Source organism: Trachemys scripta, chromosome 8 (assembly GCF_013100865.1).
Source record: "Trachemys scripta elegans isolate TJP31775 chromosome 8, CAS_Tse_1.0, whole genome shotgun sequence".
Classification (NCBI taxonomy): domain Eukaryota; kingdom Metazoa; phylum Chordata; order Testudines; family Emydidae; genus Trachemys; species Trachemys scripta.
In genome coordinates this window covers 106,710,549-106,734,543 of record NC_048305.1, presented here as the reverse complement: position 1 = coordinate 106,734,543, position 23,995 = coordinate 106,710,549, and the positions used below count along the sequence as shown (strand labels likewise).

Genomic DNA, 23,995 nt, shown 5'->3' with positions numbered 1-23,995 from the left:
AGGCAGCAGCTTTAAAACAAATAAAAGGAATTACTTTTCCACCCAATGCACAGTCAACCTGTGGAACTCCTTGCCAAGGGATACTGTGAAGGCCAAAACTATAACAGGGTTCCAAAAAAAAAAAAAAAAAAAAAAAAAAACCTAGGTAAGTTCCTGGAGGACAGGTCCATCAATGACTATTAGCCAGGATGGGCAGGGATGGTGTCCCTAGCCTCTGTTTGCCAGAAGCTGGGAATGGGCAACAGGGGATGGATCACTTGATGATTCCCTGCTCTGTTCATTCCCTCTGGGGCACCTGGCACTGGCCACTGTCGGAAGACAGGAGACTGGGCTAGATAGACCATTGGTCTGACCAGTATGGCCGTTCTTATGTTCTTATACACAAAAATCAGTTCCAATCTTAAGTTTCAAATGATGATAGACGCTTCTGTAATAAGCAAGCTCTATATGTTCTTAAGGGATAACCCAGGCTAAGCACTGGGGAGCTTCTGCTTATGCCTAATAACCCTTGCACCCCAGAGTCCGAGAAGCACAGAGATCCAGTCCCTCCTTGTTAGGGGATTTTATTGACTTACCCCCTTCTGCTCGGAGCTGCAAACTCAGTCGCTGGTAGGAATTCACTTGCAAGACTCATTTTCATGGAGCGGGGAAAGAAAACAGCAAAGTTTCTGTCCTCTGCCTCGGTCCTCTTTACTGTTCCAATCTAGCTTGTCTGGTGTCAATGGGCCTTCCTTGTCCAGCAGGACATAACACCATCTGCTGGAGACCAGCACTCCACACTAGTTAATGTCTCTCCTGGCTCATGATTTACACACTTAAAGAGACTTGTGGTCAAATATTACCTTACACTATGGGACGTAGATGCTGTAAGTGAGATTAATGCTTGTGAGTTGCTTCACTTTAGTGAAGTCTAAACAGTAAACACATTCTTATAGTTCCAATCCCGATGTTAGCAATACTAACCCACCGGCGAGCCAGACCGATGCCAGATGTAGTCAGTCGAGACATGGGGACCTTGGCCTGAGCAGGGACCTGCTCTGCCAGCACCACACCTCAGTTCTCCACTGGGAAGATGGGGGTAATGATGCTGCCCTACCCAGGGGCGTTACAAGGACAACTTCATGAGTGTTTGTGTGGTCTCAGGGCTTGTCCACCCTTAGAATACTTCAGTGTGGACACTGCCTACGCCAACGGGAGGGGTTCTCCTGTCAGTACAGGTGATTCACCTCCCCAAGAGGTGGTAGAAGAGGGAAGAATTTTACACAGGGATTTAGGTCACTTAACGCTGCTATGGGGTATGGATTTCACACACCCCTGACCAACCTAGTTAAACCAACCTGATTTTCTACTGTAGACCAGGCCTCAGACTGGATGATTTAGATGGGGATTGATCCTGCTTTGAGCAGGGGGTTGGACTAGATGACCTCCTGAGGTCCCTTCCAACCCTGATATTCTATGATTCTATGGTTAAAGAGCTGAGCAGCACAGACCAGCCTATCAAAGGGCAGCGTGTGTGCAGGGAGGCTGGGAATAACACCTTTTGCTGAAGCCCCTGGCATTGGCCATTGTCAGAGACAAAACACTGGACTAGACGGATCACTGGTCTCCTCCAATGGAGCCAACATGCATTTCAAAAACACGCATCTATACAGGAGTGATAAGGATCCTTCGTCACCCTCCATGCCAGGGACAGCCAACCTGGGGCTCGGGGGCCACATGCGGCTCCTTGTCTAGGCACCGACTCCAGGGCTGGAGCTACAGGCACCAACTTTCCAATGTGCCGGGGGGTGCTCGCTGCTCAACCCCTGGCTCTGCCACAGGCCCTGCCCCCACTCCACCCCTTCCCTGCCCCTCCCTGAGCCTGCCGTGCCCTCGCTCCTCCCCCCCCCCCCGCCAAAAGCCTCCTGCACACCGCGAAACAGCCGATTGGGAGGTGCGGGGAGGGAGGGGGAAGGCGCTGATCGGTGGGGCTACCAGTGGGTGGGAGGCGCTGGGAGTGGGGAGGAAAGGGGAGCTGATCGGGGGCTGCTGACATATTACTGTGGCTCTTTGACAATGTACACTGGTAAATTTTGGCTCCTTCTCAGGCTCAGGTTGGCCACTCCTGCTCCATGCTATCAGTCTAGGTTTTTATACTACCCCCATCACTGTGGTATCTGAGCGCCAGATATCTCCATTTTACAGACAGGAACACTGAGGCAGTTCATTGACCGAGGCCACCCAGTGAGTCAGTGTCAGAGCTGGAAACAGAGCCCAACGATGTTGACATAGAGGTACAAGGGGACGGGAAAGGTCTTCACTGGATCATCCTCTCCCATAGAAGTGGTATGAGCGCAGAGCAGGGCAGAGCTAAGTCTCATCTGCAGAGGGTCCACAGATTCCGCACGCACTTACGTACGCAGGGGACTTCTCCAGGGGCAGTGCCGTCTGCGAGAAGGCAACGGGAATGCTGCGTAAGCTGCAGAAGCCAACGTGCTCCTTACAATACCCCACCTTTTAACCAAGAATCTCCCTCCGTGCCTTCACCATTGGCTGCTGTGTTACACAGGGCCTCTGCTGGAAGGGCAAACAACGAGTTGCTGCCCCAGCTGGGTTTTGCCTTTACTTTTCCCCTAGCCCGAAGGCCCAGGCGCATGGCAGCTGAGGTGAGCCTCGGGCCCACTCCGGCTTTGAGAAAGTTCCCAGGTTTCAGCACATCGGCAGTGTTTTATAACTTCCTGCTGGATTTTAAGTGGGCAATCTGGGCTCTTCCTCATCGACACCACGGCTAAAAGCAGCGGAGGCTCCCACACCTCAGAGGTGAAGTCACCTTTGGGAGGAGTGGGCTAAGGAAAAGGCCAGCAAGGCCACCACCAAGCCCTGTCTACACTAGGGCTTTTTGATCTCTCCCAGTGCGGCTCACACTATTCCAGCTCCGCTTCTGTTAGCAACGGTGGGGGATTTTTCAGGAAAAGGCCTACGGAGACCCTGCCCCACATACTCAATTGACTCTGGAGCAGCACTACAGATTGCCAGCCCATTTTAATTCCCCCTCCAGGGCCGGCTTTAAGCTGATACACCTGATTCCCCGGAATCGGGCCCCACGCCTAAGAGGGCCCCGCTCCGGGGGTCGGCAGTGGGGGGGTCCTTCGGTGCTGCGGAAGACCTGGAGCGGACCCCCCGCTGAGAAGTGCCGCTGAAGCGCCAGACTGCCGCCAGGTATTGGAATCGGGCCCTGCAGGTCACAAAGCCAGCCCTGCCCCTCTCCCCAGGTGTAAGTTTTCCCTCTTGATCACTCTGTAGAGGCAGGCGTGTGTGCACGATTACCCACGCAGCCCTGTAAGCACCATGCACCTCTGCTCCCCTGGGAAAGCAGCGAGCAGAGGGCAGGCAGACAGGAGAGCCGTGCACATGGCAGACTTCAACGCCGCAGCTCTCCCTCCGCCGTTTATCTCAGAAACCATCGTATTTCCACACCAAGACAGTTTGCTGATTACATAAGCACTTGTCTCTGGTGTACAATCTGATCATCACGCCTGGTCTTTCTTTGTAGACAAAGAGGCCAATAAATCTCACCCCTTATAAGTAGAGGTGCCTAGACAAAGCCCTTTACTGGCATTTAGCAAAATGGGTTATTTTTCGGACAACATAAAACAGCGCCGAAAGCTCGCGTTAAGCATCACGGCTGTTCAGACGAACGCTTGATAAGAGCTAGCAGCTCCAGCAGCAGGAGGGGCAGCACTACAGACTTCTTGTCCAACCCGCAGCTGTGTTCTCATGGCTCCGGCTGCCCCACGGAAATATGGAGGGGACTCTGCCCCCTACCCACAGGGTCCCACGACAGAGGTAGGCCTCTGTAGAGGAGCTAGTGCCAGGCCTCCTTCACCACTCATCTAGTGAGCATAGTCCTTGTGCGCAGGGGTCGTTTTCTAACCGATCTGCTCTAGGAATTACTGTGTGGCAGTTCTCCGGCCTGTGGTATACAGCAGGTCAGATAAGAACATAATGACGGCCACACTGGGTCAGACCAAAGGTCCATCTAGCCCAGTCTCCTGTCTTCTGACAGTGGCCAATGGCAGGTGCCCCAGAGGGAATGAACAGACAGGTTATCATCAAGTGATCCATCCCGTCGCCCATTCCCAGCTTCTGGCAAACAGAGGCTAGGGACACCATGACTAGCTGATCACAATGATCCCTGTTGGCCTGGGAATCTACAAATCACCTGTAAAGAACATTTAAACGACAGCAGAGGGAAGGGCTGGGCTGCAAGCAGGAACTCCTCTCAGTTGAAGGAAGATTGCTGCATCAAAACTTCTTGTTCACCCAGAAATGTGACTACACAGCTGGTCATCACATGATTGCCAAAAACTTGGGGGGAGGGGGAGAAAATCACCAGTGATTAACCTACACTGAATATCCAGCCACACCAAATTCAAGACTAGCTAAAGATGGAGCCAGGCGGCGTTCAATCCACAAGGAGGCTGTGTCCCCCTTTAGGATTTGCCTCGGTGATCGGAGCAAAGGGCTGAAAACCGGACATCTCTTAAGGCACAAAGAATTGTGCCTAACACAGGGTTCAGGTTACACTTCATCTCCAGGAGCTGGCTTATATCCATACCACAACAAAAGCCATTTTGTAAATACATTTTTCCTTATCCATGCTTTCCACAAAACCTCTGATTATTAATACAGAAAGAATTTGTCAAAGTCTCATGTATTTGTGCGTCCTGTGTCGTCAATTCGAAGGCCAGCAGGGACCACTGTGACCCTCTAGTCTGGCCTCCTGCATTGTCGCACAGGCCAGAAAACCTCCCTCAGGGAGCCCTGCATCAAGTCTGAGCTAGAGTGTGTTATTTATTAAATTGTGGTGCCACCCGAACACCTGAGGTGTTTTCCGAACGCAACGACAGACAGACCCTGCCCCAAAGAGGAAAGCATAATCTGTTCACGTAATGCACTCGATTAACTCAGCCTGGACAAGGAAGCAAGAACAGTCAGTTTCCCTTGTGGGCACTCATGCGATAACACGCTGTTGCAATGTTTAGTTTGGAGGGGGAAACAGCAGAGGAATGTTTGAATCCCCACAAAATAGTTTTTATTGCAACTTTTAAAACTTCATGAGACTATTTCTAGCAAATTTAGGTCAATCTGTACAAACCTATAGTTTGGGCCCAAATCCACGAGGCAATGTCCCTCTAAATATATAGCACGTGCCTGTTTATAGATTTCTCTCGCACACACACAGAGCCAGAGTAGTTGCCCAGAGTGCTGTTATTGCAGTTGCAATGTGTTTCCGCTATACCCCCGTTTTCACACGTTTTCATTCTGGAAGCACTCCCGCTCGTGGGATTCCATTTTTGATGCTTAGGTTTTTTTTGGAAAGTTTGAACAAAATCCCTTTGGCTGGTTTTCAGTTATAGGCGAGAACAGAAGAGCATTTGTTTTTACAATGGGGAAAAGGAGGAGGGATTAGCTGTCTCTGGGGAGGTTCTTCTGCCTGGCAGAATGGAGAAACAAGGTGGGTGAGGTGATCTCTTTTATTGGACCAACTTCTGTTGGTGAGAGAGACAAGCTTTCGAGCTTACACAGAGTCTTCTTCAGGCAGAATCCAGTTATTTTAATCATTCAGACAATAAGTTAAGAGGCCCAGGACAAGTACTATGGGTACCCGATCCTGCTGCCACTGAATTACCATTGCCTTCGGTGGGGCAGGATCAAACTCTGGATCTTGCTGGGTGATGAGAACTGCAGTTACCTAGTGCGAAACTGCTGTCTGTGGGAAGGAGGGTAGGGCGTACGAGGAGTGTAACAACAGAGCGTGTATCATCCATAGATCTCAATGTGTTTTACTAGTGTGGGTAAGTTTTATCCCTCTACAGGGGAAACTGAGGCACACAGAAGGAAAATGACATGCCAAAATCACACACGGAGTTAACAGAAGAGTTGGAATAGAACCCAGTCCATTTTAGCCAGTAGACCATGTAACCTCAGAACAGCCCAAATGTGAAAGGAACGTAATTTAGAAGCATAGCGTTAGAAGGGACCATAAGGGTCATCTAATCTAATCCCCTACCAAGAGACAGGATTTGTTGGGTCTAAACCATCCAAGACAGATGGATCCAGCCTCCTGTTGAAAAACCTCTAGTGAAGGAACTTCCACAACCTGACAAGCTGTCTGTTCCATTGTCCTACTGGTCTTACAGTGAGGAAGTTTTTCCTGAGATTTAACCTAAATCGGCTCTGCTGTAGTCTGAACCCGTTGCCTCTTGTCCTGACCTCTGTGGCAAAAGAGAACAACTTTTCTCCATCTTTTTGGGGGCAGCCTTTCAAGTATCTGAAGACTGTTATCATAGTCCCCCCTTACTCCTCTCTTTCCAAACAATACATATCCAGTTAGAATCATGGAAGATTAGGGTTGGAACAGACCTCAGGAAGTCATTTAGTCCAATCTCCTACTCAAAGCAGGACCAACCCCAACTAAATCATCCCAGCCAGGGCTTTGTCAAGCCTGACCTTAAAAACCTCTAAGGAAGGAGATTCCATCACCTCCCTAGGTAACACATTCCAGTGCTTCATCACCCTCCTAGTGAAATAGTTTTTCCTAATATCCAACCTAGATCTCCCCCACTGCAACTTGAGACCATTGCTCCTTGTTCTGTCATCTGCCACCACTGAGAACAGCCAAACTCCATTCTCTTTGGAAGCCCGCTATCAAATCCCCCCTCACTTTTCTCTTCTGCACACTAAACAAGCCCAGTTCCCTCAGCCGCTCCTTGTAAGTCATGTGCCCCAGCCGTCTAATCATTTTTGTTGCCCTCCGCTGGACTCTCTCCAATTTGTCCACATCCTTTCTGTAGTGGGGGGCCCAAAACTGGACGCAATACTCCAGCTGTGGCCTCACCAGTGCCGAATAGAGGGAAATAATCACTTCCCTCGATCTGCTGGCAATGCTCCTACTAAGGCAGCCCAAAATGCCATTAGCCTTCTTGGCAACAAGGGCACACTGCTGACTCATATCCAGCTTCTCATCCACTGTAATCCCCAGGTCCTTTTCTGCAGAACTGCCGCTTAGCCAGTCTATCCCCAGCCTGTAGTGGTGCCTGGGATTCTTCCGTCCTAAGTGCAGGACTCTGCACTTGCCCTTGTTGAACCTCATCAGATTTCTTTTACCCCAATCCTCCAATTTGTCTAGGTCACTCTGGACCCTATCCCTACTCTCCAGTGTATCTACCTCCCCCCCATTCCTTCAGCCTTTGCTCCTATGGCTGCATTCCATCACTTCGATTATCTTTGTCCTTCACTTCTGGATCCTTTCATGTTTCTCTACATCCCTTCATACATTGGTGACCAAAATTGGACACAGTGCTCCAGCTGAGTCCTAACTAGTGCTGAGTAGAGCGGTACTATCACCTCCCGTGATTTGCATGCTATGCCTCTGTTAATGCAACACAAAATTGCATTTGTTTTTTTTGCAACAGCATCACATTGCTGACTCCTGTTGAGGTTGTGATCCACCACAACTCCCAGGTCCTTCTCAACAGTGCTGCTGCCAAGCCAGTTATCCCCCAGTCTGTATTTGTGCATTTGGTTTTTCTTCCCTAAGTGTAGCAGCTAACCTTTGTCTTTGGGGAATTTCATTTTGTTGTCTATCGGCCAGTTTTCCAATTTATCAAGATCCCTCCAAAGTATTGGCAACCCTCCCTAGCTTTGTGTCATCTGCACACTTGATCAGTAAGCTCTCTATTCCTACATCCAGGTCATTAATAAAGACATTCAACAACACTGGACCCAGAACAGATCCCCATTTGAGACCTCGCCCCATTCCGACATCATTCCATTAATAGATTCTCTTTGTTTTCGGTTGTTTAACCAATTCTGTATCCACTTAATGGTAGTTCTGTTGAGCCCACATTTCTCCAGCTTACTTATCAGAATGTCATATGGGATTCTGTCAAAAGCCTTGCTGGTGTCCAGGTATATTATGTCCACCGCATTTCCCCCATCCACCAAATTAGTTACCCTGTCAAAGAAGGAAATCAAGTTGGTTTGGCATGATTTGTTCTTAGTAAATCCATGCTGGCTGCTAGTGATCATCCCTCCAGCCTCCAGGTATTCACAAATTGTGTGTTTATAAATTGCTCTAGTCGTTTTCAAGGTATCAAAGTCAGGCTGACTAGTTTATAGTTCCCGGGCTCCTCCTTTTTAAAGATCGACACCATGTTAGCCCTTCTCCAGTCTTCTAGGACTTCTCCGATCATCCATGAGTTTGTGAATATTATTGCCAGTGGCAATAATATTTCATTTATATATTTCTATTGGGGAAATCTTTGGAGTATATACTAGTGCAAATTCTTAATTCTTTGAGTTAAATACAAGAAAGAGAACACAACAAATCTCTTCCTTTTATAATCCAAGGACCTCATGACTCAGAGCCCCATGTAATTTGCATGCTGTCATTATACACATTTGGGAAGAGGTGGATATGGACTAAGGGAATAATGGCCCTTAGTGGGGACAGTAATCAGATAACAAGAACACACACTCATATCCTGGAAAGAGAATCTTAAAAAAAAAAAAAAAAAAGTTTTTAAAAATTGTCTTATCACAAGGTTAGGGGGTTCTGGTGACATCAACCCACAGCAGTGAAGCTCATGGGATAGGACATCAGATCCCTTGAATCACACAGCAGCACAGCGTTATTTATTTCCTTCCATTGGGAACATGCTCTATTTAACCTTCCACACCAAACCGCTGTACTGGACCAGTGTCAACACTCTGACACGTCCCATTCACTGTGCTCTGGAGAGGGCCCCAGTACCTTTGATGGCATAAAGGAACCACAGAATTAAAGAGGTTATCTGCTGTGATTGTCTATTGGATAAAACAAAAGATTTGCTACAAAAGAGTTTAACAATGTTTGTACAGCGCTTAGCACAAAAGAGTCCTGGCCCAGGACTGGGGCTCCAAGACACTATAATAAAATTATTATTATTAATTATTATTATTATTAGAATCAACAGCAAGGAATTGCAGTGATGGTTTATGTTCAACCTGCTCTACAAGGCGCTAACCCTGACCCCATGCAAAAGGTAAACCTGTTTCCCGGTTAGAGAGAAACTCTTGGAGCACCGTGCGTCCTTCGCATTTACCTCTGTACAGAAGGGAGTAAGCTGAGGGTGCACCACCGGCTGCACATACATGTGAAAGGTGGATTCAATCTCCATCGTCCTGCCATTTAGCTTCAGAATGGGGAACTCAATGATTTCCTGAAATAAGGCACAAAAGAAAACAAGTTGTTATAAAAAGACGACAGCTGGGAAGACCCAAACCAAGCTCTTTGGGGCAGGGACCATCTTTTTGTTCTGTATTTGGACAGCACCTAGCGCAGTGGAGTCCTGGTCCAGACTGGGCGTCCTAGGCCCCATGGTAATACAAACAATACATTAGAGGAAGATGGCACCTCCCCATTTTAAGAAGGGGCATACAGCTCTAAAAAGGAAAAAACTAGGCCCAATGTGCACAGTAAGCAGGAGAGTCGCCCAGGAAGGAATGGGGTCGCAACATTGCTATTAGGAAGGATTATACGTTTGCAGTTTATTACGGTAGCTGCCAAAACTAGGCAGCAAGAACTTACTGCCAAGTACCTGTCTAAGTCGCAACAAGGCCAAATTTTCCCACCAGGATCTGATCACCCTCACGCAGAAAGTCAGCCTGCCACCTCTCTCAAAACACTCCCCACAAAGCCAACACACGGACACATACAACAGATCCATTGTCACTTAGCCAGTACAATCCAGAAGCAGTACTCGGAGAGAGACCAACTTCATCAACTTTACCAGGGGCCCTTCTGAAGGATGTAGGACATGAGACAATTGCATAAAGCGCCTCCTGCTGGGAGAGGCTGGAACTGAAGTTGCAATGTGCTGTCCCACAGCCTGGACTGCTAGGCCATGCTACACACAAAATGCTGTGATGAACCAGCAGCTCCCTCACCAATGCAACCTTTATGGTATAGAGCACTGCACAAACACGGGCTTATTTCTTACAGCGAATTTATGCTGATAGGGAAATAGAAACGTTCTTCATCAGGAGAGCGTTCAATTATAGGAATAATCAGCAATCAAAAATTTACATGGACCTGTTAATAAAAAGTTTAAACAAAGCCAGTTACGATGGATTTCTCAATTATTAAAAAATATATATGAAATTAAAAGATCCAACCCCTGAATAAAGGCAATAAAATCCTTTGTGTTTGTCCCCCCCCTTCTCCCCCCCAAGTTTAATGTAAGAGAAGTGACAATTTGTTTGGTGTCTTTAAAGAATAATTTGTCTCTGTTATTTAATAGAGATGCATGGCACCAGGGTTCTGGAGTGCAAATGAGCCCACTGAGTGATAACCATGCAACAAGCCTCTCAAATCACTTGAGGGGGAGACGGGGAAGAGCGGGAGAGAGAGAGAGAGAATAAAAAAAATATTGCTTTTTAATATTCAAAAACAGTTTGCAAAATTTAATCAAAGCACAGCAAAAGCTAACATTTTTACCACTTTGACATTTTTATTAGCGCTTTCATAAATTTTTAAAACATGAATGGAATTAGTTTAACAACAAAAAACTGCCTGAAAACATCTGGAAGAGACAAATAAATAATACAAAATAAATAAATAAAAGACAACTCTTGTGAGTAAAATTAGCATGTGGAAAATGCAGTTGCTGCAGAGTGGTTAACGTAGCTTTCAGCCCCGGCTGCAACCCCAGTGACCCAGGCATGGAAATTATTGTGAGGTCATACATACGAGATGATGACATCACCACACGCTGAAAGCCAAAGAGAGAAGGAGGGGTGGGGGGTCGGGAGAAAGGGAACAGCACGGATTTCCATTTCACATAGTATACATGAATACATTGCTACAGGGTGAAGGACTCCTGATAGCTCCCGACCCAAGGACTTGGGGGCGGAGGGCGTAAAGGGGGCAGACACAGGGTAGGCTGTGCAGTGGAGTAGGAAACGTGGGAAAGGCGCGTCAAATGAACAGAAGAAGAAATAAGCGTGACATTTAGCCTTAATGCAAGGTTAAGGTGGACAAATCCAGCAGCAGGGAATGCCAAAGCGTATGGCCCCCCCCGCAACATTAACCCTGCCACATGACACGCTACAAACATGCAGTGGGGCAGGCGGAATTTTGTTTCCTGATATTGTAGTGTACGATTTCTCTGCCTCAGCACCGCAGGAAGGTTCACAGTTTCTCTGTAAATACGCTTCAGGTAAAACCGTTCCGATTTTGCAAAGGTCCCACATACCACTCAGACCTAGTCCCATTCTCAATCTGAACTCACCGAATTCAGCCATTTGAAGGATCACCCGACAAAGCGAAACTGGTGGTCAGAAACGGGCTTTTGTTCCTCCCCCTCACGTAATCCTGAAATGGCCGAACACACTTGGCTCGACTTCTCCCTCCATACCATCACGGCAAAGCAGACCCCAGCACTGCGAGTTTCGGCTCAGGAGGAGAAGGTTTTAGCAAGTCTGGGCATACATGAGAAGGGAGTTACAATGAAAGCGTTTTGTAGCCTTCGCTACAGGGAGGGCTAGCTAATGGCTAGTGTTCTCCTACCTGACAGCCTTCCATTCCCCAGCTCGAGGACCCCTTCGTTCTCCAAAGGGCCGAGCCCCTTCAGACCCCACTGACTTCAATGGGAGCCGAGGAAGCGCTGCAGCTTTTCGGGTTGGGCTCTACATGAGGCGCTACTGTCCAAAGGTGTATCTCCATCCCAGGATGAAGGGAAAAGAAATGGGTCTCTCCCAGATGGAGAGACAGCCACAGACTGTATGTGTGTTGCCCTGCAGAGAGCAGTCCTAGGGGAACGGAGAGCTCCTGAGGGGCCCATCAAGTGCCCAGAGGTGAAGAAGGGCTGAAAGAGAGCCTTGCATGGCGCTGCCCAAGGAGCTGATGCGCAAAGGTGTCAGTCATTTGCTTCTAGACCGGAAGCAAAAATCTCTTTCAGGAGGGTCGGATTAAAACAGACTGGGAAAATAAAAAGCTGAACTGAAAACCCTGGAAAATGTAATGCTATCAAGAATTAATACCGGTCTGTGGCCACAGAGAAAAAAATGACTAGCAACTTGGATGTCTTGGGAGAAAGACTAACAGGTTTATTTTGGCTTATTTGGTCAGTTTTTCAAGGGAGTGGCGAGGACCTTCCCAAAAGGCTGTTTATCTGAATGCTCCTTAGAGTGGAGATTTTTCCAGTCTCTGGCGATGTTTGCTCCGCTGGTATCTAAGGCAACAGATACCAGCCCCATGATATGAGCTCCACTCCTCACTAACAACGTTAGCCAGTCCTGCAATGAAATTTAACCTGTGACACCGCTGTACTTTTCATTTAAACTTTCATTTGGAGAGAAGCAGTGTTCGGAGACCCTGCAGTTTGTCCTACTAATAAAGACAAGTGTTGGGGCCTTTAAAGGTGCCATTCATCTTTTGCCTTTATTAAATTCAATTTTCTTAAGCCCATGATGCATCATGAAATTAGGGGTTGACATTCCTGCGGAAACAAAAATATCTATCAAATATAAATAGGAAAAAAGCCCTCTATTACCAAGAATGTATGGCTTAAAGTTGATCTGTTTCCACTTTAAAAAAAAAAAAAAAAAAAACACACACCACCAAGCATATGGCTTGTTTTAGATATCCAAAATGTTATTACAGATCTAGAATTTCATTAGTAATTATTATGAAATGGTGAGCCAACCCTCCCTCCACCCTGACAGACTGCGATTCAGAAAAGCAGCCAGGCATTCATATACTCTCACAACTGGCCTGGCTAACTCTGAAGTGCTAGGTTACATCTACACTGTCAAACCGGTTTCGGGGGGAAAACATTAAAATTACAGGTACACTGGAAATTGGTCCGTTTTCGCTGAACGTAAAAACTGCCCAGGATCGCCACACACATCCGCATCTAATTCTGGCCTTAGGGAGCATTAATGCCAACTTCAGTGTTTCCCAGATCTAGTTCCACCAGCATTAGTCTCTCCCATCTCTATCTCTTTTTTAACTGTTTTCTTATACATTTCTCACAGCCCAAGCTGAACTGGTAAATGCAAACATGAGGAGGAGTTCGGAATGAGTTGGAATTGTTTTGGAGATATTTGGAGATTGCAAATAGCTATATTCTACCAGGAATACGAACAATCCACTGTGTACACCCATTCCCACTGCAGTTATATATTTTATTTAGCAGGGTAGCCTAACCTGAAAGGAAACCTGGAATTCAAATTGCTGGTGATAAATAATACACTCTTTATTAGCCTTTCCATTACCATGAAAAGTTGAATACATTTTGAATGGGAAAAGTCTTTGGCACACAGCTCCAAGTCACTGGCACAGGCATTTGCAATTATATTGTGGGAACAAAGAGATTTTAGCAGGTCTGAAAAGACACCACAATTCCCCCCCACTGTGCTAATATACAAATGTGGGGAAAGTTAAAGTTAAAAATATCCTGTTACCAAATCTGTTTGCTCATATACATGAGTCTGCAGTTCTTTAAACTAAACTGCATGACAGCGCACTGATAATTTTTGCCCTCCTTCCCAGCCACCCCAAAAGAGAGAGACCACATGCAAGCACTCAGAATAACCTGCCTGTCCCATGACAGTTCTCTTTGAAACAGCTGGTAGGCTGCATCACAACTAGCTGATTGAAAGCTAACAAGGATTTCCTTTTCTGAGGGATTAGGAAAATTCATGAGGGCCTGTGAAATCACCTCTATAAATTCAGCCTTTTACTGCTTCACCCTCACTACATGAAACCTCCTGCCTAAAACACCAAACTGGGGATGCAGGAAGAGGGGGAAGGGGAAATTAGTCATTTTAATTCTGCTGATAATAAAGAAATTAAACAGTTACGCTCACTAAACGTGTTCCCATAATGGGGAAATCTCTTGGGTATAGAAACAAAACAGCAAGAGTTACACTGCTATTCACAGAGGAATCCTTTGCCCATAATCTTGGATTCTTGGAACCTTACTATTATTAGATTACAAGAATAAAATACACAGCAAGATCTTCCAGACTTGTCAAACCCTTTACCCAAGTGTCTATGTGAGGAGTGGGCGGGGCACGCTCAAAGCCCCGTATTTATTTATTTAGGTTAGACTAATGCCCATTGAGTTCAAAAACTACTCTGGAGTATGATTTATTCCATCCCCACCCCGCCCCTTGAAGAAGCTTAATAAATACAAAGGATAAAAGGTGCCAGTAAAAATTAGAGCTGACTGTTCAAAATGCAATAAAAACAAGTGGGTGCTGCCCAGGAGGGAAAAGGATTTTCCTGGTAAGAGAAAGGACAGAACTTTCTGCTAAGACACAGACCCCCTTTTGACACCTTCCAAAGGGGGCAGAGGCAGGAGGGTCCTCCATGGAGGGGACACATGCTCAATGGCCGTGCAGTCTGTTCAACTGTTTTTCTTTCGAAGAAAAAAGTCATTTTATGCAAAAAGAGCTTATTTCTTAAACAAACACTCGTGTTTTTGATTTACACCACGGGCTGCTCCTAAATAATTTATGGCGGGTTAAATTTATTGCACAGCCCTGGCCGGCTGCAAATTCGAATTGCCAAATAATTAGATTTTAGGGCAATGCTTATAAATTATCCGCCGATTTGTCCGGACTTGTTTGTCAGTTGCTTTGTGCTTCAGGTCATCTTTGGCATTTCACTGTTTGTGTTTTAATTGCTGATTTACACTTTGACAGATGAGAGTTGATGCCTCCAAGTTTCCGGGGGAGAGGGGAAGGGGGGGGGGGGAAGAATCAGAGCTTTTAGAAAGCTTTTTTCTCCCTTTTTTCCAGGGCAATTAAAATAGAAAAAGGGACAGAGCCTGGACACTGCAAACCTAACAGATTTGTCTTTTTTCCCCTTCCTTAATTATTTTAACTAAAGCTGTTTTCAAGTTGAGCAGTCCTGCACTGGCCTCCAGGGGCGACTGGCGAGATTTGCTCACAGGTCTTATCCCCAATAGCTAATTTCAATTAAACTGACCAACACACACACACCAGACAGACAATGAGGTCAGTAACGGGGGAAAAAGAGGAGAAAAAATAAAATCACAGGCCGTGCTAACTTTCTGAAGGATGGTCATCTAACACGTGCATGTGCACACACACACACACACACACACACACACACACACACACGGTGTGGAATACTGCAGCACACGGTTTGAGGCAAGTTACTTTGCGTATTCGTCAACCCTGTTCAAGAGCCCTTTGGGCAGCAGCAAGCACCAAATTAGTTCTGCCAGAACTACCTGGAAGAAGACACACACATACATGTGCACACACACACACACACACTTGCCAGTTAAATTCATTTAAACAAATATATCCTGGGAAAGGAGCAGAGAAAGTGCAGGTTGGGGGAAATCCTAGACTTTCACACTCAGCATCACTCAAAGGAAGAACAAAAGGGAACAAGGGAAAGCACCACAAGATAACGAATCCTGCAGAAAATGTTGACATGATGCCAACTTCTGCTGCTGGCTCTTGGAATACTAGGGTTTTCTTCCCGCCATCCCTGCCTCTAGCATCAGTGTACTGCCTGCCCCAAATGTTCAAACATCAGGAGTCGGGCCTGCAAAATCAGGAGACTCTCTCGACAATCATGACCTTTTCTTTAAATGATCAACTGCGGTTCTTTTTCTTTAGTCTTCTGGGTTCTGAGCCTTTAGATCACACTTGGGTCATATTTTCAGGCTTCTCTCCACAACCATGACGGTGAGAAACTTTTTTATTATTATTTATTTATTTCAGTGAGATTCTCAGCGTCTATTTAATCAAACGACTCCAGGAGCTTGAGCTTTAAGACAGCCGCCAAATATCGCAAACTTGAAATTTGCATCACTGAGATTCACAGATTCCAAGGCCAAAAGGGACCATTCTGATCATCTAGTTTGACCTCCTGTGTAACGCTGGCCACAGAACATCCCCAGATAATTCCCAGAGCAGATCTGTTAGAAAAACATCTAATCGTGAGTTAAAAACTGCCAGTGATTGAGAATCCACCAGGAGCCTTGGGAAATTGTTCCACCGGTTAATGACTTTCACTTTAAAACTGTTCGTCTTATTTACAGCCTTACTTTGTCTGGCTTCAACTTCCAGCCACTGGATCGTGTTCGACCTTTCTCCGCTAGACTGAAGAGCCCATCATCAAATATTTGTTCCCCATGTAGGTCATTACAAACTATGATCAAGTCACCCTTAACCTTCTCTTCATTAAGCTAAACAGATTGAACTCCTCGAGTCAATCACTACCAGGCAAGTTTTCTAATCCTTTAATAATTCTCCTGGCTCTTCTCCGAACCCTCTCCAATTGATCAACCTCCTCTTTGAACTGTGGACACCAGAACTGGACACAGGATTGCACCGGTGCCAAATACAGAGGTAAAATAAACTCGCCGCTCCTTCTCAGGAATCCCATTTATGCAACAAATAACGGCATTAGCCCTCTTGGCCACAGCGTCACACTGGGAGCCCGTGATCAGCTGATCATTCACCATGACCTCCAAATCTTTTTTCAGACTCACTGCTTCCCAGGCTAGTGTCCCCCATCCTGTAATATGGCCTCCATTCTTTGTTCCTAGATGAAGAACATTTAGTCATGCTAAAATGCATATTGTTTGCTTGTGTCCAGCTTACCAAGTGATCCAGACTGAGCTTCATTAGTGACCTGTCTGCTTCATTATTTACCACTCCCCCACTTGTTTCATCTGCAAACTTTATCCAGAATCCTGTTATATTTTCTTACAGATCCCTGCAGAATCCCACTAGAAACACATCCAACTGCATGAGGATTACCCGTCTACAGTTACATTTTGAGACCTATCAGTAGGTCACCTTTTAGTCCACTTAAAGTGTGCCATGTTAATTTTATATCTTCCCTTTCCAGCTTGCTATCCCAAGCCACAACCACGTCCCTGGATGAGAAGGCTTGGGCAAGACTCCCCACTAGAACGTACCAATGCAGTACAGCAGCTGGTGGGTGAGAGACACTCAGCATTCCCTCTCCTTCCCCCAGGAGCTGAGAACATTGTCTCACAACCAAAGGAAGCCCAAAGAAAAACAACAAAAATGGTCAGGGGCCAGTGGGACTGACTGAAATGAAGGAGAGACCAAAAGAGTTTGATATATATGATTTAGCTAAACAATGACGCGGGGGGGGGGGGGGGAGCACGTTGACAGGGTGTCATCTGTACGGACATTTGAAGAGTGTAACACCATGGAAAAGGGAATTATTCAATCCAACATGGGGTAAAGCTAGTTTAAAGCTAGTGGGGGAGATTTAGGTTGGATATTAGGAAAATCTTTTTCACTAGGAGGGTGGTGAAGCACTGGAATGGGTTCCCTAGGGAGGTGGTGGAATCTCCATCCTTAGAGGTTTTTAAGGTCAGGCTTGACAAAGCCCTGGCTGGGATGATTTAGCTGGGGATTGGTCCTGCTTTGAGCAGGGGGTGGGACTAGATGACCACCTGAGGTCCCTTCCAACCCTGAGAGTCTATGATTCTAATCCATGAGCCCTAAATGGGAAAGTTTTCAACTAAATACCCGGAAAAAGGTCTTGACCGTGACGTGTGTTAGAGCATGGAATAGTCTCCCACAGGCAGAAGATGTGGCCCCCATTGCAGTGGATGCACCAGAAAGTGTCCTGTCGGGTACACTCCTGCCCCAGCACCTGGGGGACTGAGTGGATGATCCACTTCTAATGTCTATGATCCCAAAAGTACTTCCAGCCCCAGAAAGAGGAGACTGGGACCAAGAACTGAATTGGAACCACAACTTCGATGACGAAAAACCTAAATCCTACTTTTTAAACAGTTTTTTCCAATCAAGCTGATTGAGGTCCAAGGCCTCATCCCAGGGCACACAGTGGATGTGTCTGCACTAGAGCGTTATGTCAAAAGTTTCCCACCTTTGCTAACAGCAGTGCCACTCTGTGAGCACGAGCAATGACAGGAGCACTAGTGTTCACCAGGCTTCAGCAGCCACCATCATCTAACCCTGCTTGGGCCCAAGTCTGCATATGGAGCCATCTCTAGTGCATTTCCTCAGAGATTTTCAAAGCCACCTACGGCAGTGGTCCCCAAACTTTTCACATGCCCCCTTCTACGCCCCAGATGCTCAAATCCTATTAAAGTTAAAGGGAACTGGGCACCCAAATCTTCTAGGTGGGTTTGAAAATCCAGACGTAAGGCTCCAGTTTAGCTGTTTGTAGACTGGGATGCTTCCATTAGGAAACACGACAGAACCACTGACGGATCCCACATTCAGACAGACAGCTCATCCTTCTTTGCTGGCCTAAACCCTCCATTTCTCATTTAACCCTGAGCTGATCTCTGCCCATCACACCTGTCTGCCTCCCACGCTCCCCCAACTCCCTCATACACATGCTTTGAGCCTTCTTACTGCTCCTTGCCCCAAACCATTAGTTGTACAGACTCTCCTCCCTTCCACATTCAGAATCAGCAACATAGAATAGCAACATCATCCATTTGTTTCCTCAAAAGCCACTCACACGTCTTTGATTGCCCGTGGTACGAGGCCGTAGAGCTTCAATAGCTGAAGCTTGAGGTCACGATGAAGATTTGCAGCTCAGACCAGACTGGAAGCCACAGCATGTATTACCCTGGGGGGCAGGTTAAGCTGGGCTAAGCCAATCCTTGCGCTTCCAGACATTATCTTTTTATCGCAAAGGACGACAACCCACACTGAAGCCTTTTTCAAGCTACAAAGTAAGATGACAAATGCTGGTTGTAGGAGCTGTTCTCCTTCTCTGATCTCAGACAGACTCTTAGGGCTTCTCTACATTACCCGCTGGATCAACGGGCAGCGATTGATCTAGCGGGGGTCGATTTATCGCGTCTAGACTAGACGGGATAAATCGACCACCGAGCGCTCTCCCGTCGACTCCGGTACGCCACCAGGGCGAGAGGTGCAGGCGGAGTTGACGGGAGAGCATCAGCCGTCGATTTACTGCAGTGAAGACACCATGGTGAATAGATCTAAGTACGTCAACGTCAGCTAAGCTATTCGCGTAACTTAGATCAATCCTCCCCTCTCCCCCCAGTGTAGACCAGGCCTCAGGCTCTTCGAGCCATGCCTTTTCCTCCCATCAGCCACTGTCAAAAATCAACGTACTAAAAACCCTAATGCACCAGCGTTGGCACGGTTTGGCAGAGGACACCTTCTCTATGAGGTTGGCCATTTCTTTAACAAGCACTCCCTCATGCCTGACGCAGAGGGTGCAAGTGACATTTACCCTGAATGCTGAGAGGCCCCACATTTTTACCTTCTTGTTGCCTTATCAAAAACTTTTTTAAAAAATCAGTCATTCACAACAGGCTCTCCCCTCTGCAGCCTGAAACAAACTCAGACTTTCTTGTATTAAGGTCCAGAAATGTTTCCCTCCCCAGTTGACACCAGGCAGTGCAAATGATCGACATTACCAGTGCTGGTAAAACACATGGGGTGGGTGCGAAGGTCGTGTGTGTGTGTGTGTGTACCGGGGCATGATAGCCATGCCAGCTAACAGTAGGCTGCAGTGGATTTTTGATTTGCTTTTATAGACAGGGCCTAACAACAGAATCAGAATAACTCTGCCAACAAACCGAAGTCTAAATAGATAACCTAATGATGGCTGGCAAGCCAGCCTAAGAAATAGGAGAGAGGGGACAAGCACAAAAATCTCATCACGAAAAGGCTGGCTATTCCTCACTCCCTGCGGGATTAGCCACTGATTAGCAATGAGACCTTAACAGCACTAAATCCTACTCCCTTCATCCAAATTAGAGATCATATACCCTATGACCAGAGCAAGGAAAAGAGGAAAACGGAGGCCCTACCCAGCCCCTCTCGGGGACCCCACAAATGAACAAGTGAGAAACTGAGGCATAGAAAGCTTACTGACTAGCCTACGGTCACACAGGGGTCTGTGTTAGAGCCACAGTTAGAACTCAAGAGCTCCTGGCTCCAATTCCGTATCCAAACCACTGTCCCCTGGCTGCCTACAGCCCAAAAGGATTTCAGTGGGGTGGACAGAAAAGTGACCATGAAGTTAGATGCTTTCTTGGAAAGTTCTTGATGCCTTTTTACTCTCTGAACTTTTGTTTTTCCCGCTTGGGCTCAGTCCCAGAGCTCATTTTCTGAAGAACAGCCACTCAGTTACTTTTGAGTCAGATGTGTCCTTCCCTTCTGGGATCAATCTGCAGGCTTTAGGTGATATCTGCACAACAGATCTTACAGTGGCACAGCTGTACTGCTGTAAGGTCTCCCATGTAGCCGCTCTACGCCAACAGGAGAGAGATCTCCTGTCGGCATAATTAAACCACCCCCAATGAGCGGCAGAAACTATGTCAGCGGGAGAGCATCTCCTGCTGACATCGGGCTGTCCACACCAGCGCTTTCGTTGGTAAAACATGTCAGTCGTGGGAATGGTTTTTTTCACACCCTGACCGACAAAAGTTTTACTGACAAAAGTGCTAATGTAGACAAACCCTTAGTGATACTTCAGATGCTCTTCTGAGCTCAGGTAACTTAAAAATACTGTTTGGCTTTAAAGCATCATACTTGGAAAGGACACAAGATGTCCTCAGCAAGCACGGATGACTCAAATCTTACAAATATGGCTTTGAAATATCTCCACTATGAATATTTACAGGCAGCGTTTGTACCGCATACTGCACAATGGGGCTAGGAACGACTGGAGTTTCAAGGTGCTACCACAATATCATAAGTGTGATACTACTCAACTACTGTGCTTGTTCCCTTAACCTCAGTCTGCAAACGTGTTCAGCTGCACAAGACGGGGGAGGGGATATCTTTTACTGGACCAACTTCTGTTTGGGAGAGAGACCAGCTTTCGAGCTACACAGAGAGCTCTTCTTCAGGTCAGGAAAGGTACTGAGAGGATCAGAGCTAAATACAAGATCCAACAGATAGTTTAGCATAAGTAGTTAGCACATATTGTAAGGGAGCATTCAAGGAGAAGAGGCCCGTTAACACCTCTATAATCACAGGACAGAAAGGGGGGTTAGTGGGTTACAGTTTGTTGTAATAAACCATAAATCCAGTGGCTTTATTGAGACCATGATTTTTAGCTTCTAGCAACGTTATGAATTTAAGGTCCCAGGTTTGTCTTTTGAAAGCGTTGTGCAGATTTCCTTTGAGGATGTGGACTGAGAGGTCCGATATAGAGTGACTGCTTGTGAAAAATGTTCACCCACAGGTGATAGCTTGCTTCTGATGATGAGCTTGAAGAGGTTGGTGGGTTGTTTGAAGGCCAGAAGAAGGGGTTCAGGAAAGATTTATTTCAAGATGGGGTCTCCATCGAGTATGGATTGTAGTTGTTTGATACCCCACATGTGTTCCAATATGGGGTGGTAGGTGACAACTAAGGGTGTGCGGTCAGAGGGGGTTTTACTTGGAGGGGATCTGGATCTCCCTTCCCCTCTCCCCCCCATGGTGAGTGCTGCTCAACTGCCTTCTTCTGCAACAACCGCCCTATTTAACTATGCAGTTGGTTACTTGCTCCATGGTTAATGATTGCACAGCTAATGGCACAGTGCTCAAATAGTGCAGGGACACTAGTGCACCCTGGGATACATTACAGAGTTTGGTTGACACAAGGCAGTTTACATTGACCTAACTCTGTAAGCGTCGACACTAACATCGTTCCCACCGATGTAACTCGCTCACCATACCGACTTATTAACTCCCCCTCTGTGAGAGGCATAGCACGTAGGTCGATGCAGTCAGGTCGACGCAGCGTCAGCATAGAGACCGAGTTGCTTACGTTGACTGCAGCTGCCTTTCAGTGTGGACATGCAAAAGTGATGTAATTACTGCAGTGGCTGTATGTCAATATAACTTAGGTGAACTCAATTTTGTAGCATAGAGTTGCCATTAGTCATTGGTCTCAGTGAGCTGCTAAGCAAAGGGGCACTATGACTGCTTTAAAGCAGATGATCTTATTGGTCTGCCAATAACGGATTGGTCCAGACCTGCTTAGTTCTCAATCAGTACCCTACGGGTCACCACCTGAGTACCTAGTCTTCTAGGCTTGTTGCTATGATAATGGTGGTTTATATTTTTTAAAGATGAAGTTGCTTTGAATATTTTCATACATCAGAAGTCCTGCCTGGTGGTTTAGCGGTTGAGCTCTGCAGGAGACCTGGGTTTGATTCCCACTCATGTTATCTAGCTCCAAGGGCTTTAAATAAAGACAGTTAATTCTGTAGCCTGCAGCCATGTCAGATCACATGGGTCACAGCAAGACGTGCTCTCTTACTACTAGAATGGGGGAGGCCCCCAAGGTAACACAACTGCCAGGGAGAACATGTCTTTTCTGCGCCAAACTGCAGCTGTTATTTCATACCCTAAAGAACTTGTTCTGAAATTCTGGTTGCACTTCTCCAATCTCTACCGATTTATTTTCCGTTTTTTATTTTTCCTCTTTTAAAGGAGGGAGATTATATGCAATTGGTTACATTAAGATCTCAACTATAAGACTGCACGAACTGCATACGATAAGGTTCCCACAGCATTGCAACAGGGACACATGCTATATGGGAAAACATGGTACAAAGGAACTGCACCTTTTCGATTATTTTAGATGTACGTCTGTAGCACGGTGTGTTTCTGCAGTTTATATGCTCTTAGCATAACTTTAGCAACAAAGCAAAACCCTTTGAATCATTTTAGCACATGCATCTTTAATAGCATTCCTCCGGTAACTCCATAGGAATAAGCTGAATTGGGAACTATTTGTTTAAACTACAAGTGTAACCTGAGCGGCATCTAGATAAGTAATCATGTACTACTCCCATTGTAATGATTATGCACGAGGGAGCAGAGTTAAGGTCACCAGGGGAAACAAGTCTGAATTTCTTTACTTTTGAGCAATTAAAAATCTACCTTAATGTGGGTTTTGTCAGAGGATTTACAACGCAGTCAAGTCCAACGGCCCTATGAAAACTGGGCTAAAAGAGACCTGCCGCTGGCCCGGGGAGTCCTAGGCAGAGGAGGTGGCCAGTGGAACTTCTACCTGTCTGCAGTCCCGTGTTCACAGTGGAACCAGGCTCACACTCAGAAGCAGCCCCCCCCCCCGTGCCAAGGTCCCACCCACTGCCCGGTGTCTTCCCCTGAAGCTCCACCCGCCATTCACTCCTCTCCACCCCCTCCTCCCACATGCAGCAGGGTCTCGGAGAGAAGAGTCCAGGGCAGAGTGGGAGGTGGGGCCTCAGGGCAGAACGGGGCCCACAAAAGATTAATCTGGCCCTGCCGGTCTGCATTTGGCTAGGACAGTGACCATTCCCTCTGATGCTGGCCTTGTTGATAATCTACTGTATTTCCTTCTGGCCTCCAGATAGGACTATTGCAATACAGTCTGCTTGGAGCGCCTCTTGAAAAGCACCTGGACGCTACCACTAGGGTGACACTCAACTGCCTGCCTAGTCCCTGGGCCCAGCAGGAGGGAGCACATTATACCAACAGTATTCTTGGTAGTCGCCGCTGGCTTCCAGTGTGCAATTCAAGGTGATGGATCTGACCTATAAAGCCTGACAAGACTTTGGCCTGGCTAGCACAAGACTTGCCCAACTGAGATGAGCAGGGCCACATATCTATGGCCAATCTCTAGTGCTGCTTGAAGCAGGGCTGGGTGTTGTCAGTAGGGGGCGCACTGGCTCCGGAAGTAGCTTCTCTGCTGGACTGACAGAGCCCCTTGACCTTCACAGCACTATGCAAGGCCTATCTTTCTCTTAGACCTTCTCCTGAGGGAATGGTAGTGAGGAAAGAGGCTGGGAGTGGAAGAAAGTGGAGGGCTGATATTGACGGCAAGGAGCACAGCATCCTTACCAATCCGTGCACGCACACTCACTACATTAATCGAATCAGGATGATGGGCAATGCGGGTTTGAACCTGGTCGGCATCTCACACAGCTACTAATGGGACTGACCACTG

The 23,995-nt window shown here is 46.8% G+C and overlaps 1 protein-coding gene across 6 annotated transcripts in view; it reads right to left on the bottom strand.

The window, feature by feature from the left end:
• Window positions 1-23,995, bottom strand: part of ERI3 (ERI1 exoribonuclease family member 3) — a 230,727-nt gene that overhangs the window by 189,559 nt on the left and 17,173 nt on the right. For all 6 annotated transcript variants that reach the window (XM_034778672.1, XM_034778676.1, XM_034778675.1 and 3 more), the window contains exon 3: window positions 9,129-9,245. In XM_034778672.1, coding sequence (XP_034634563.1) covers window positions 9,129-9,245 — 117 coding nt within the window. The remainder of the gene's footprint in view (window positions 1-9,128; window positions 9,246-23,995) is intronic.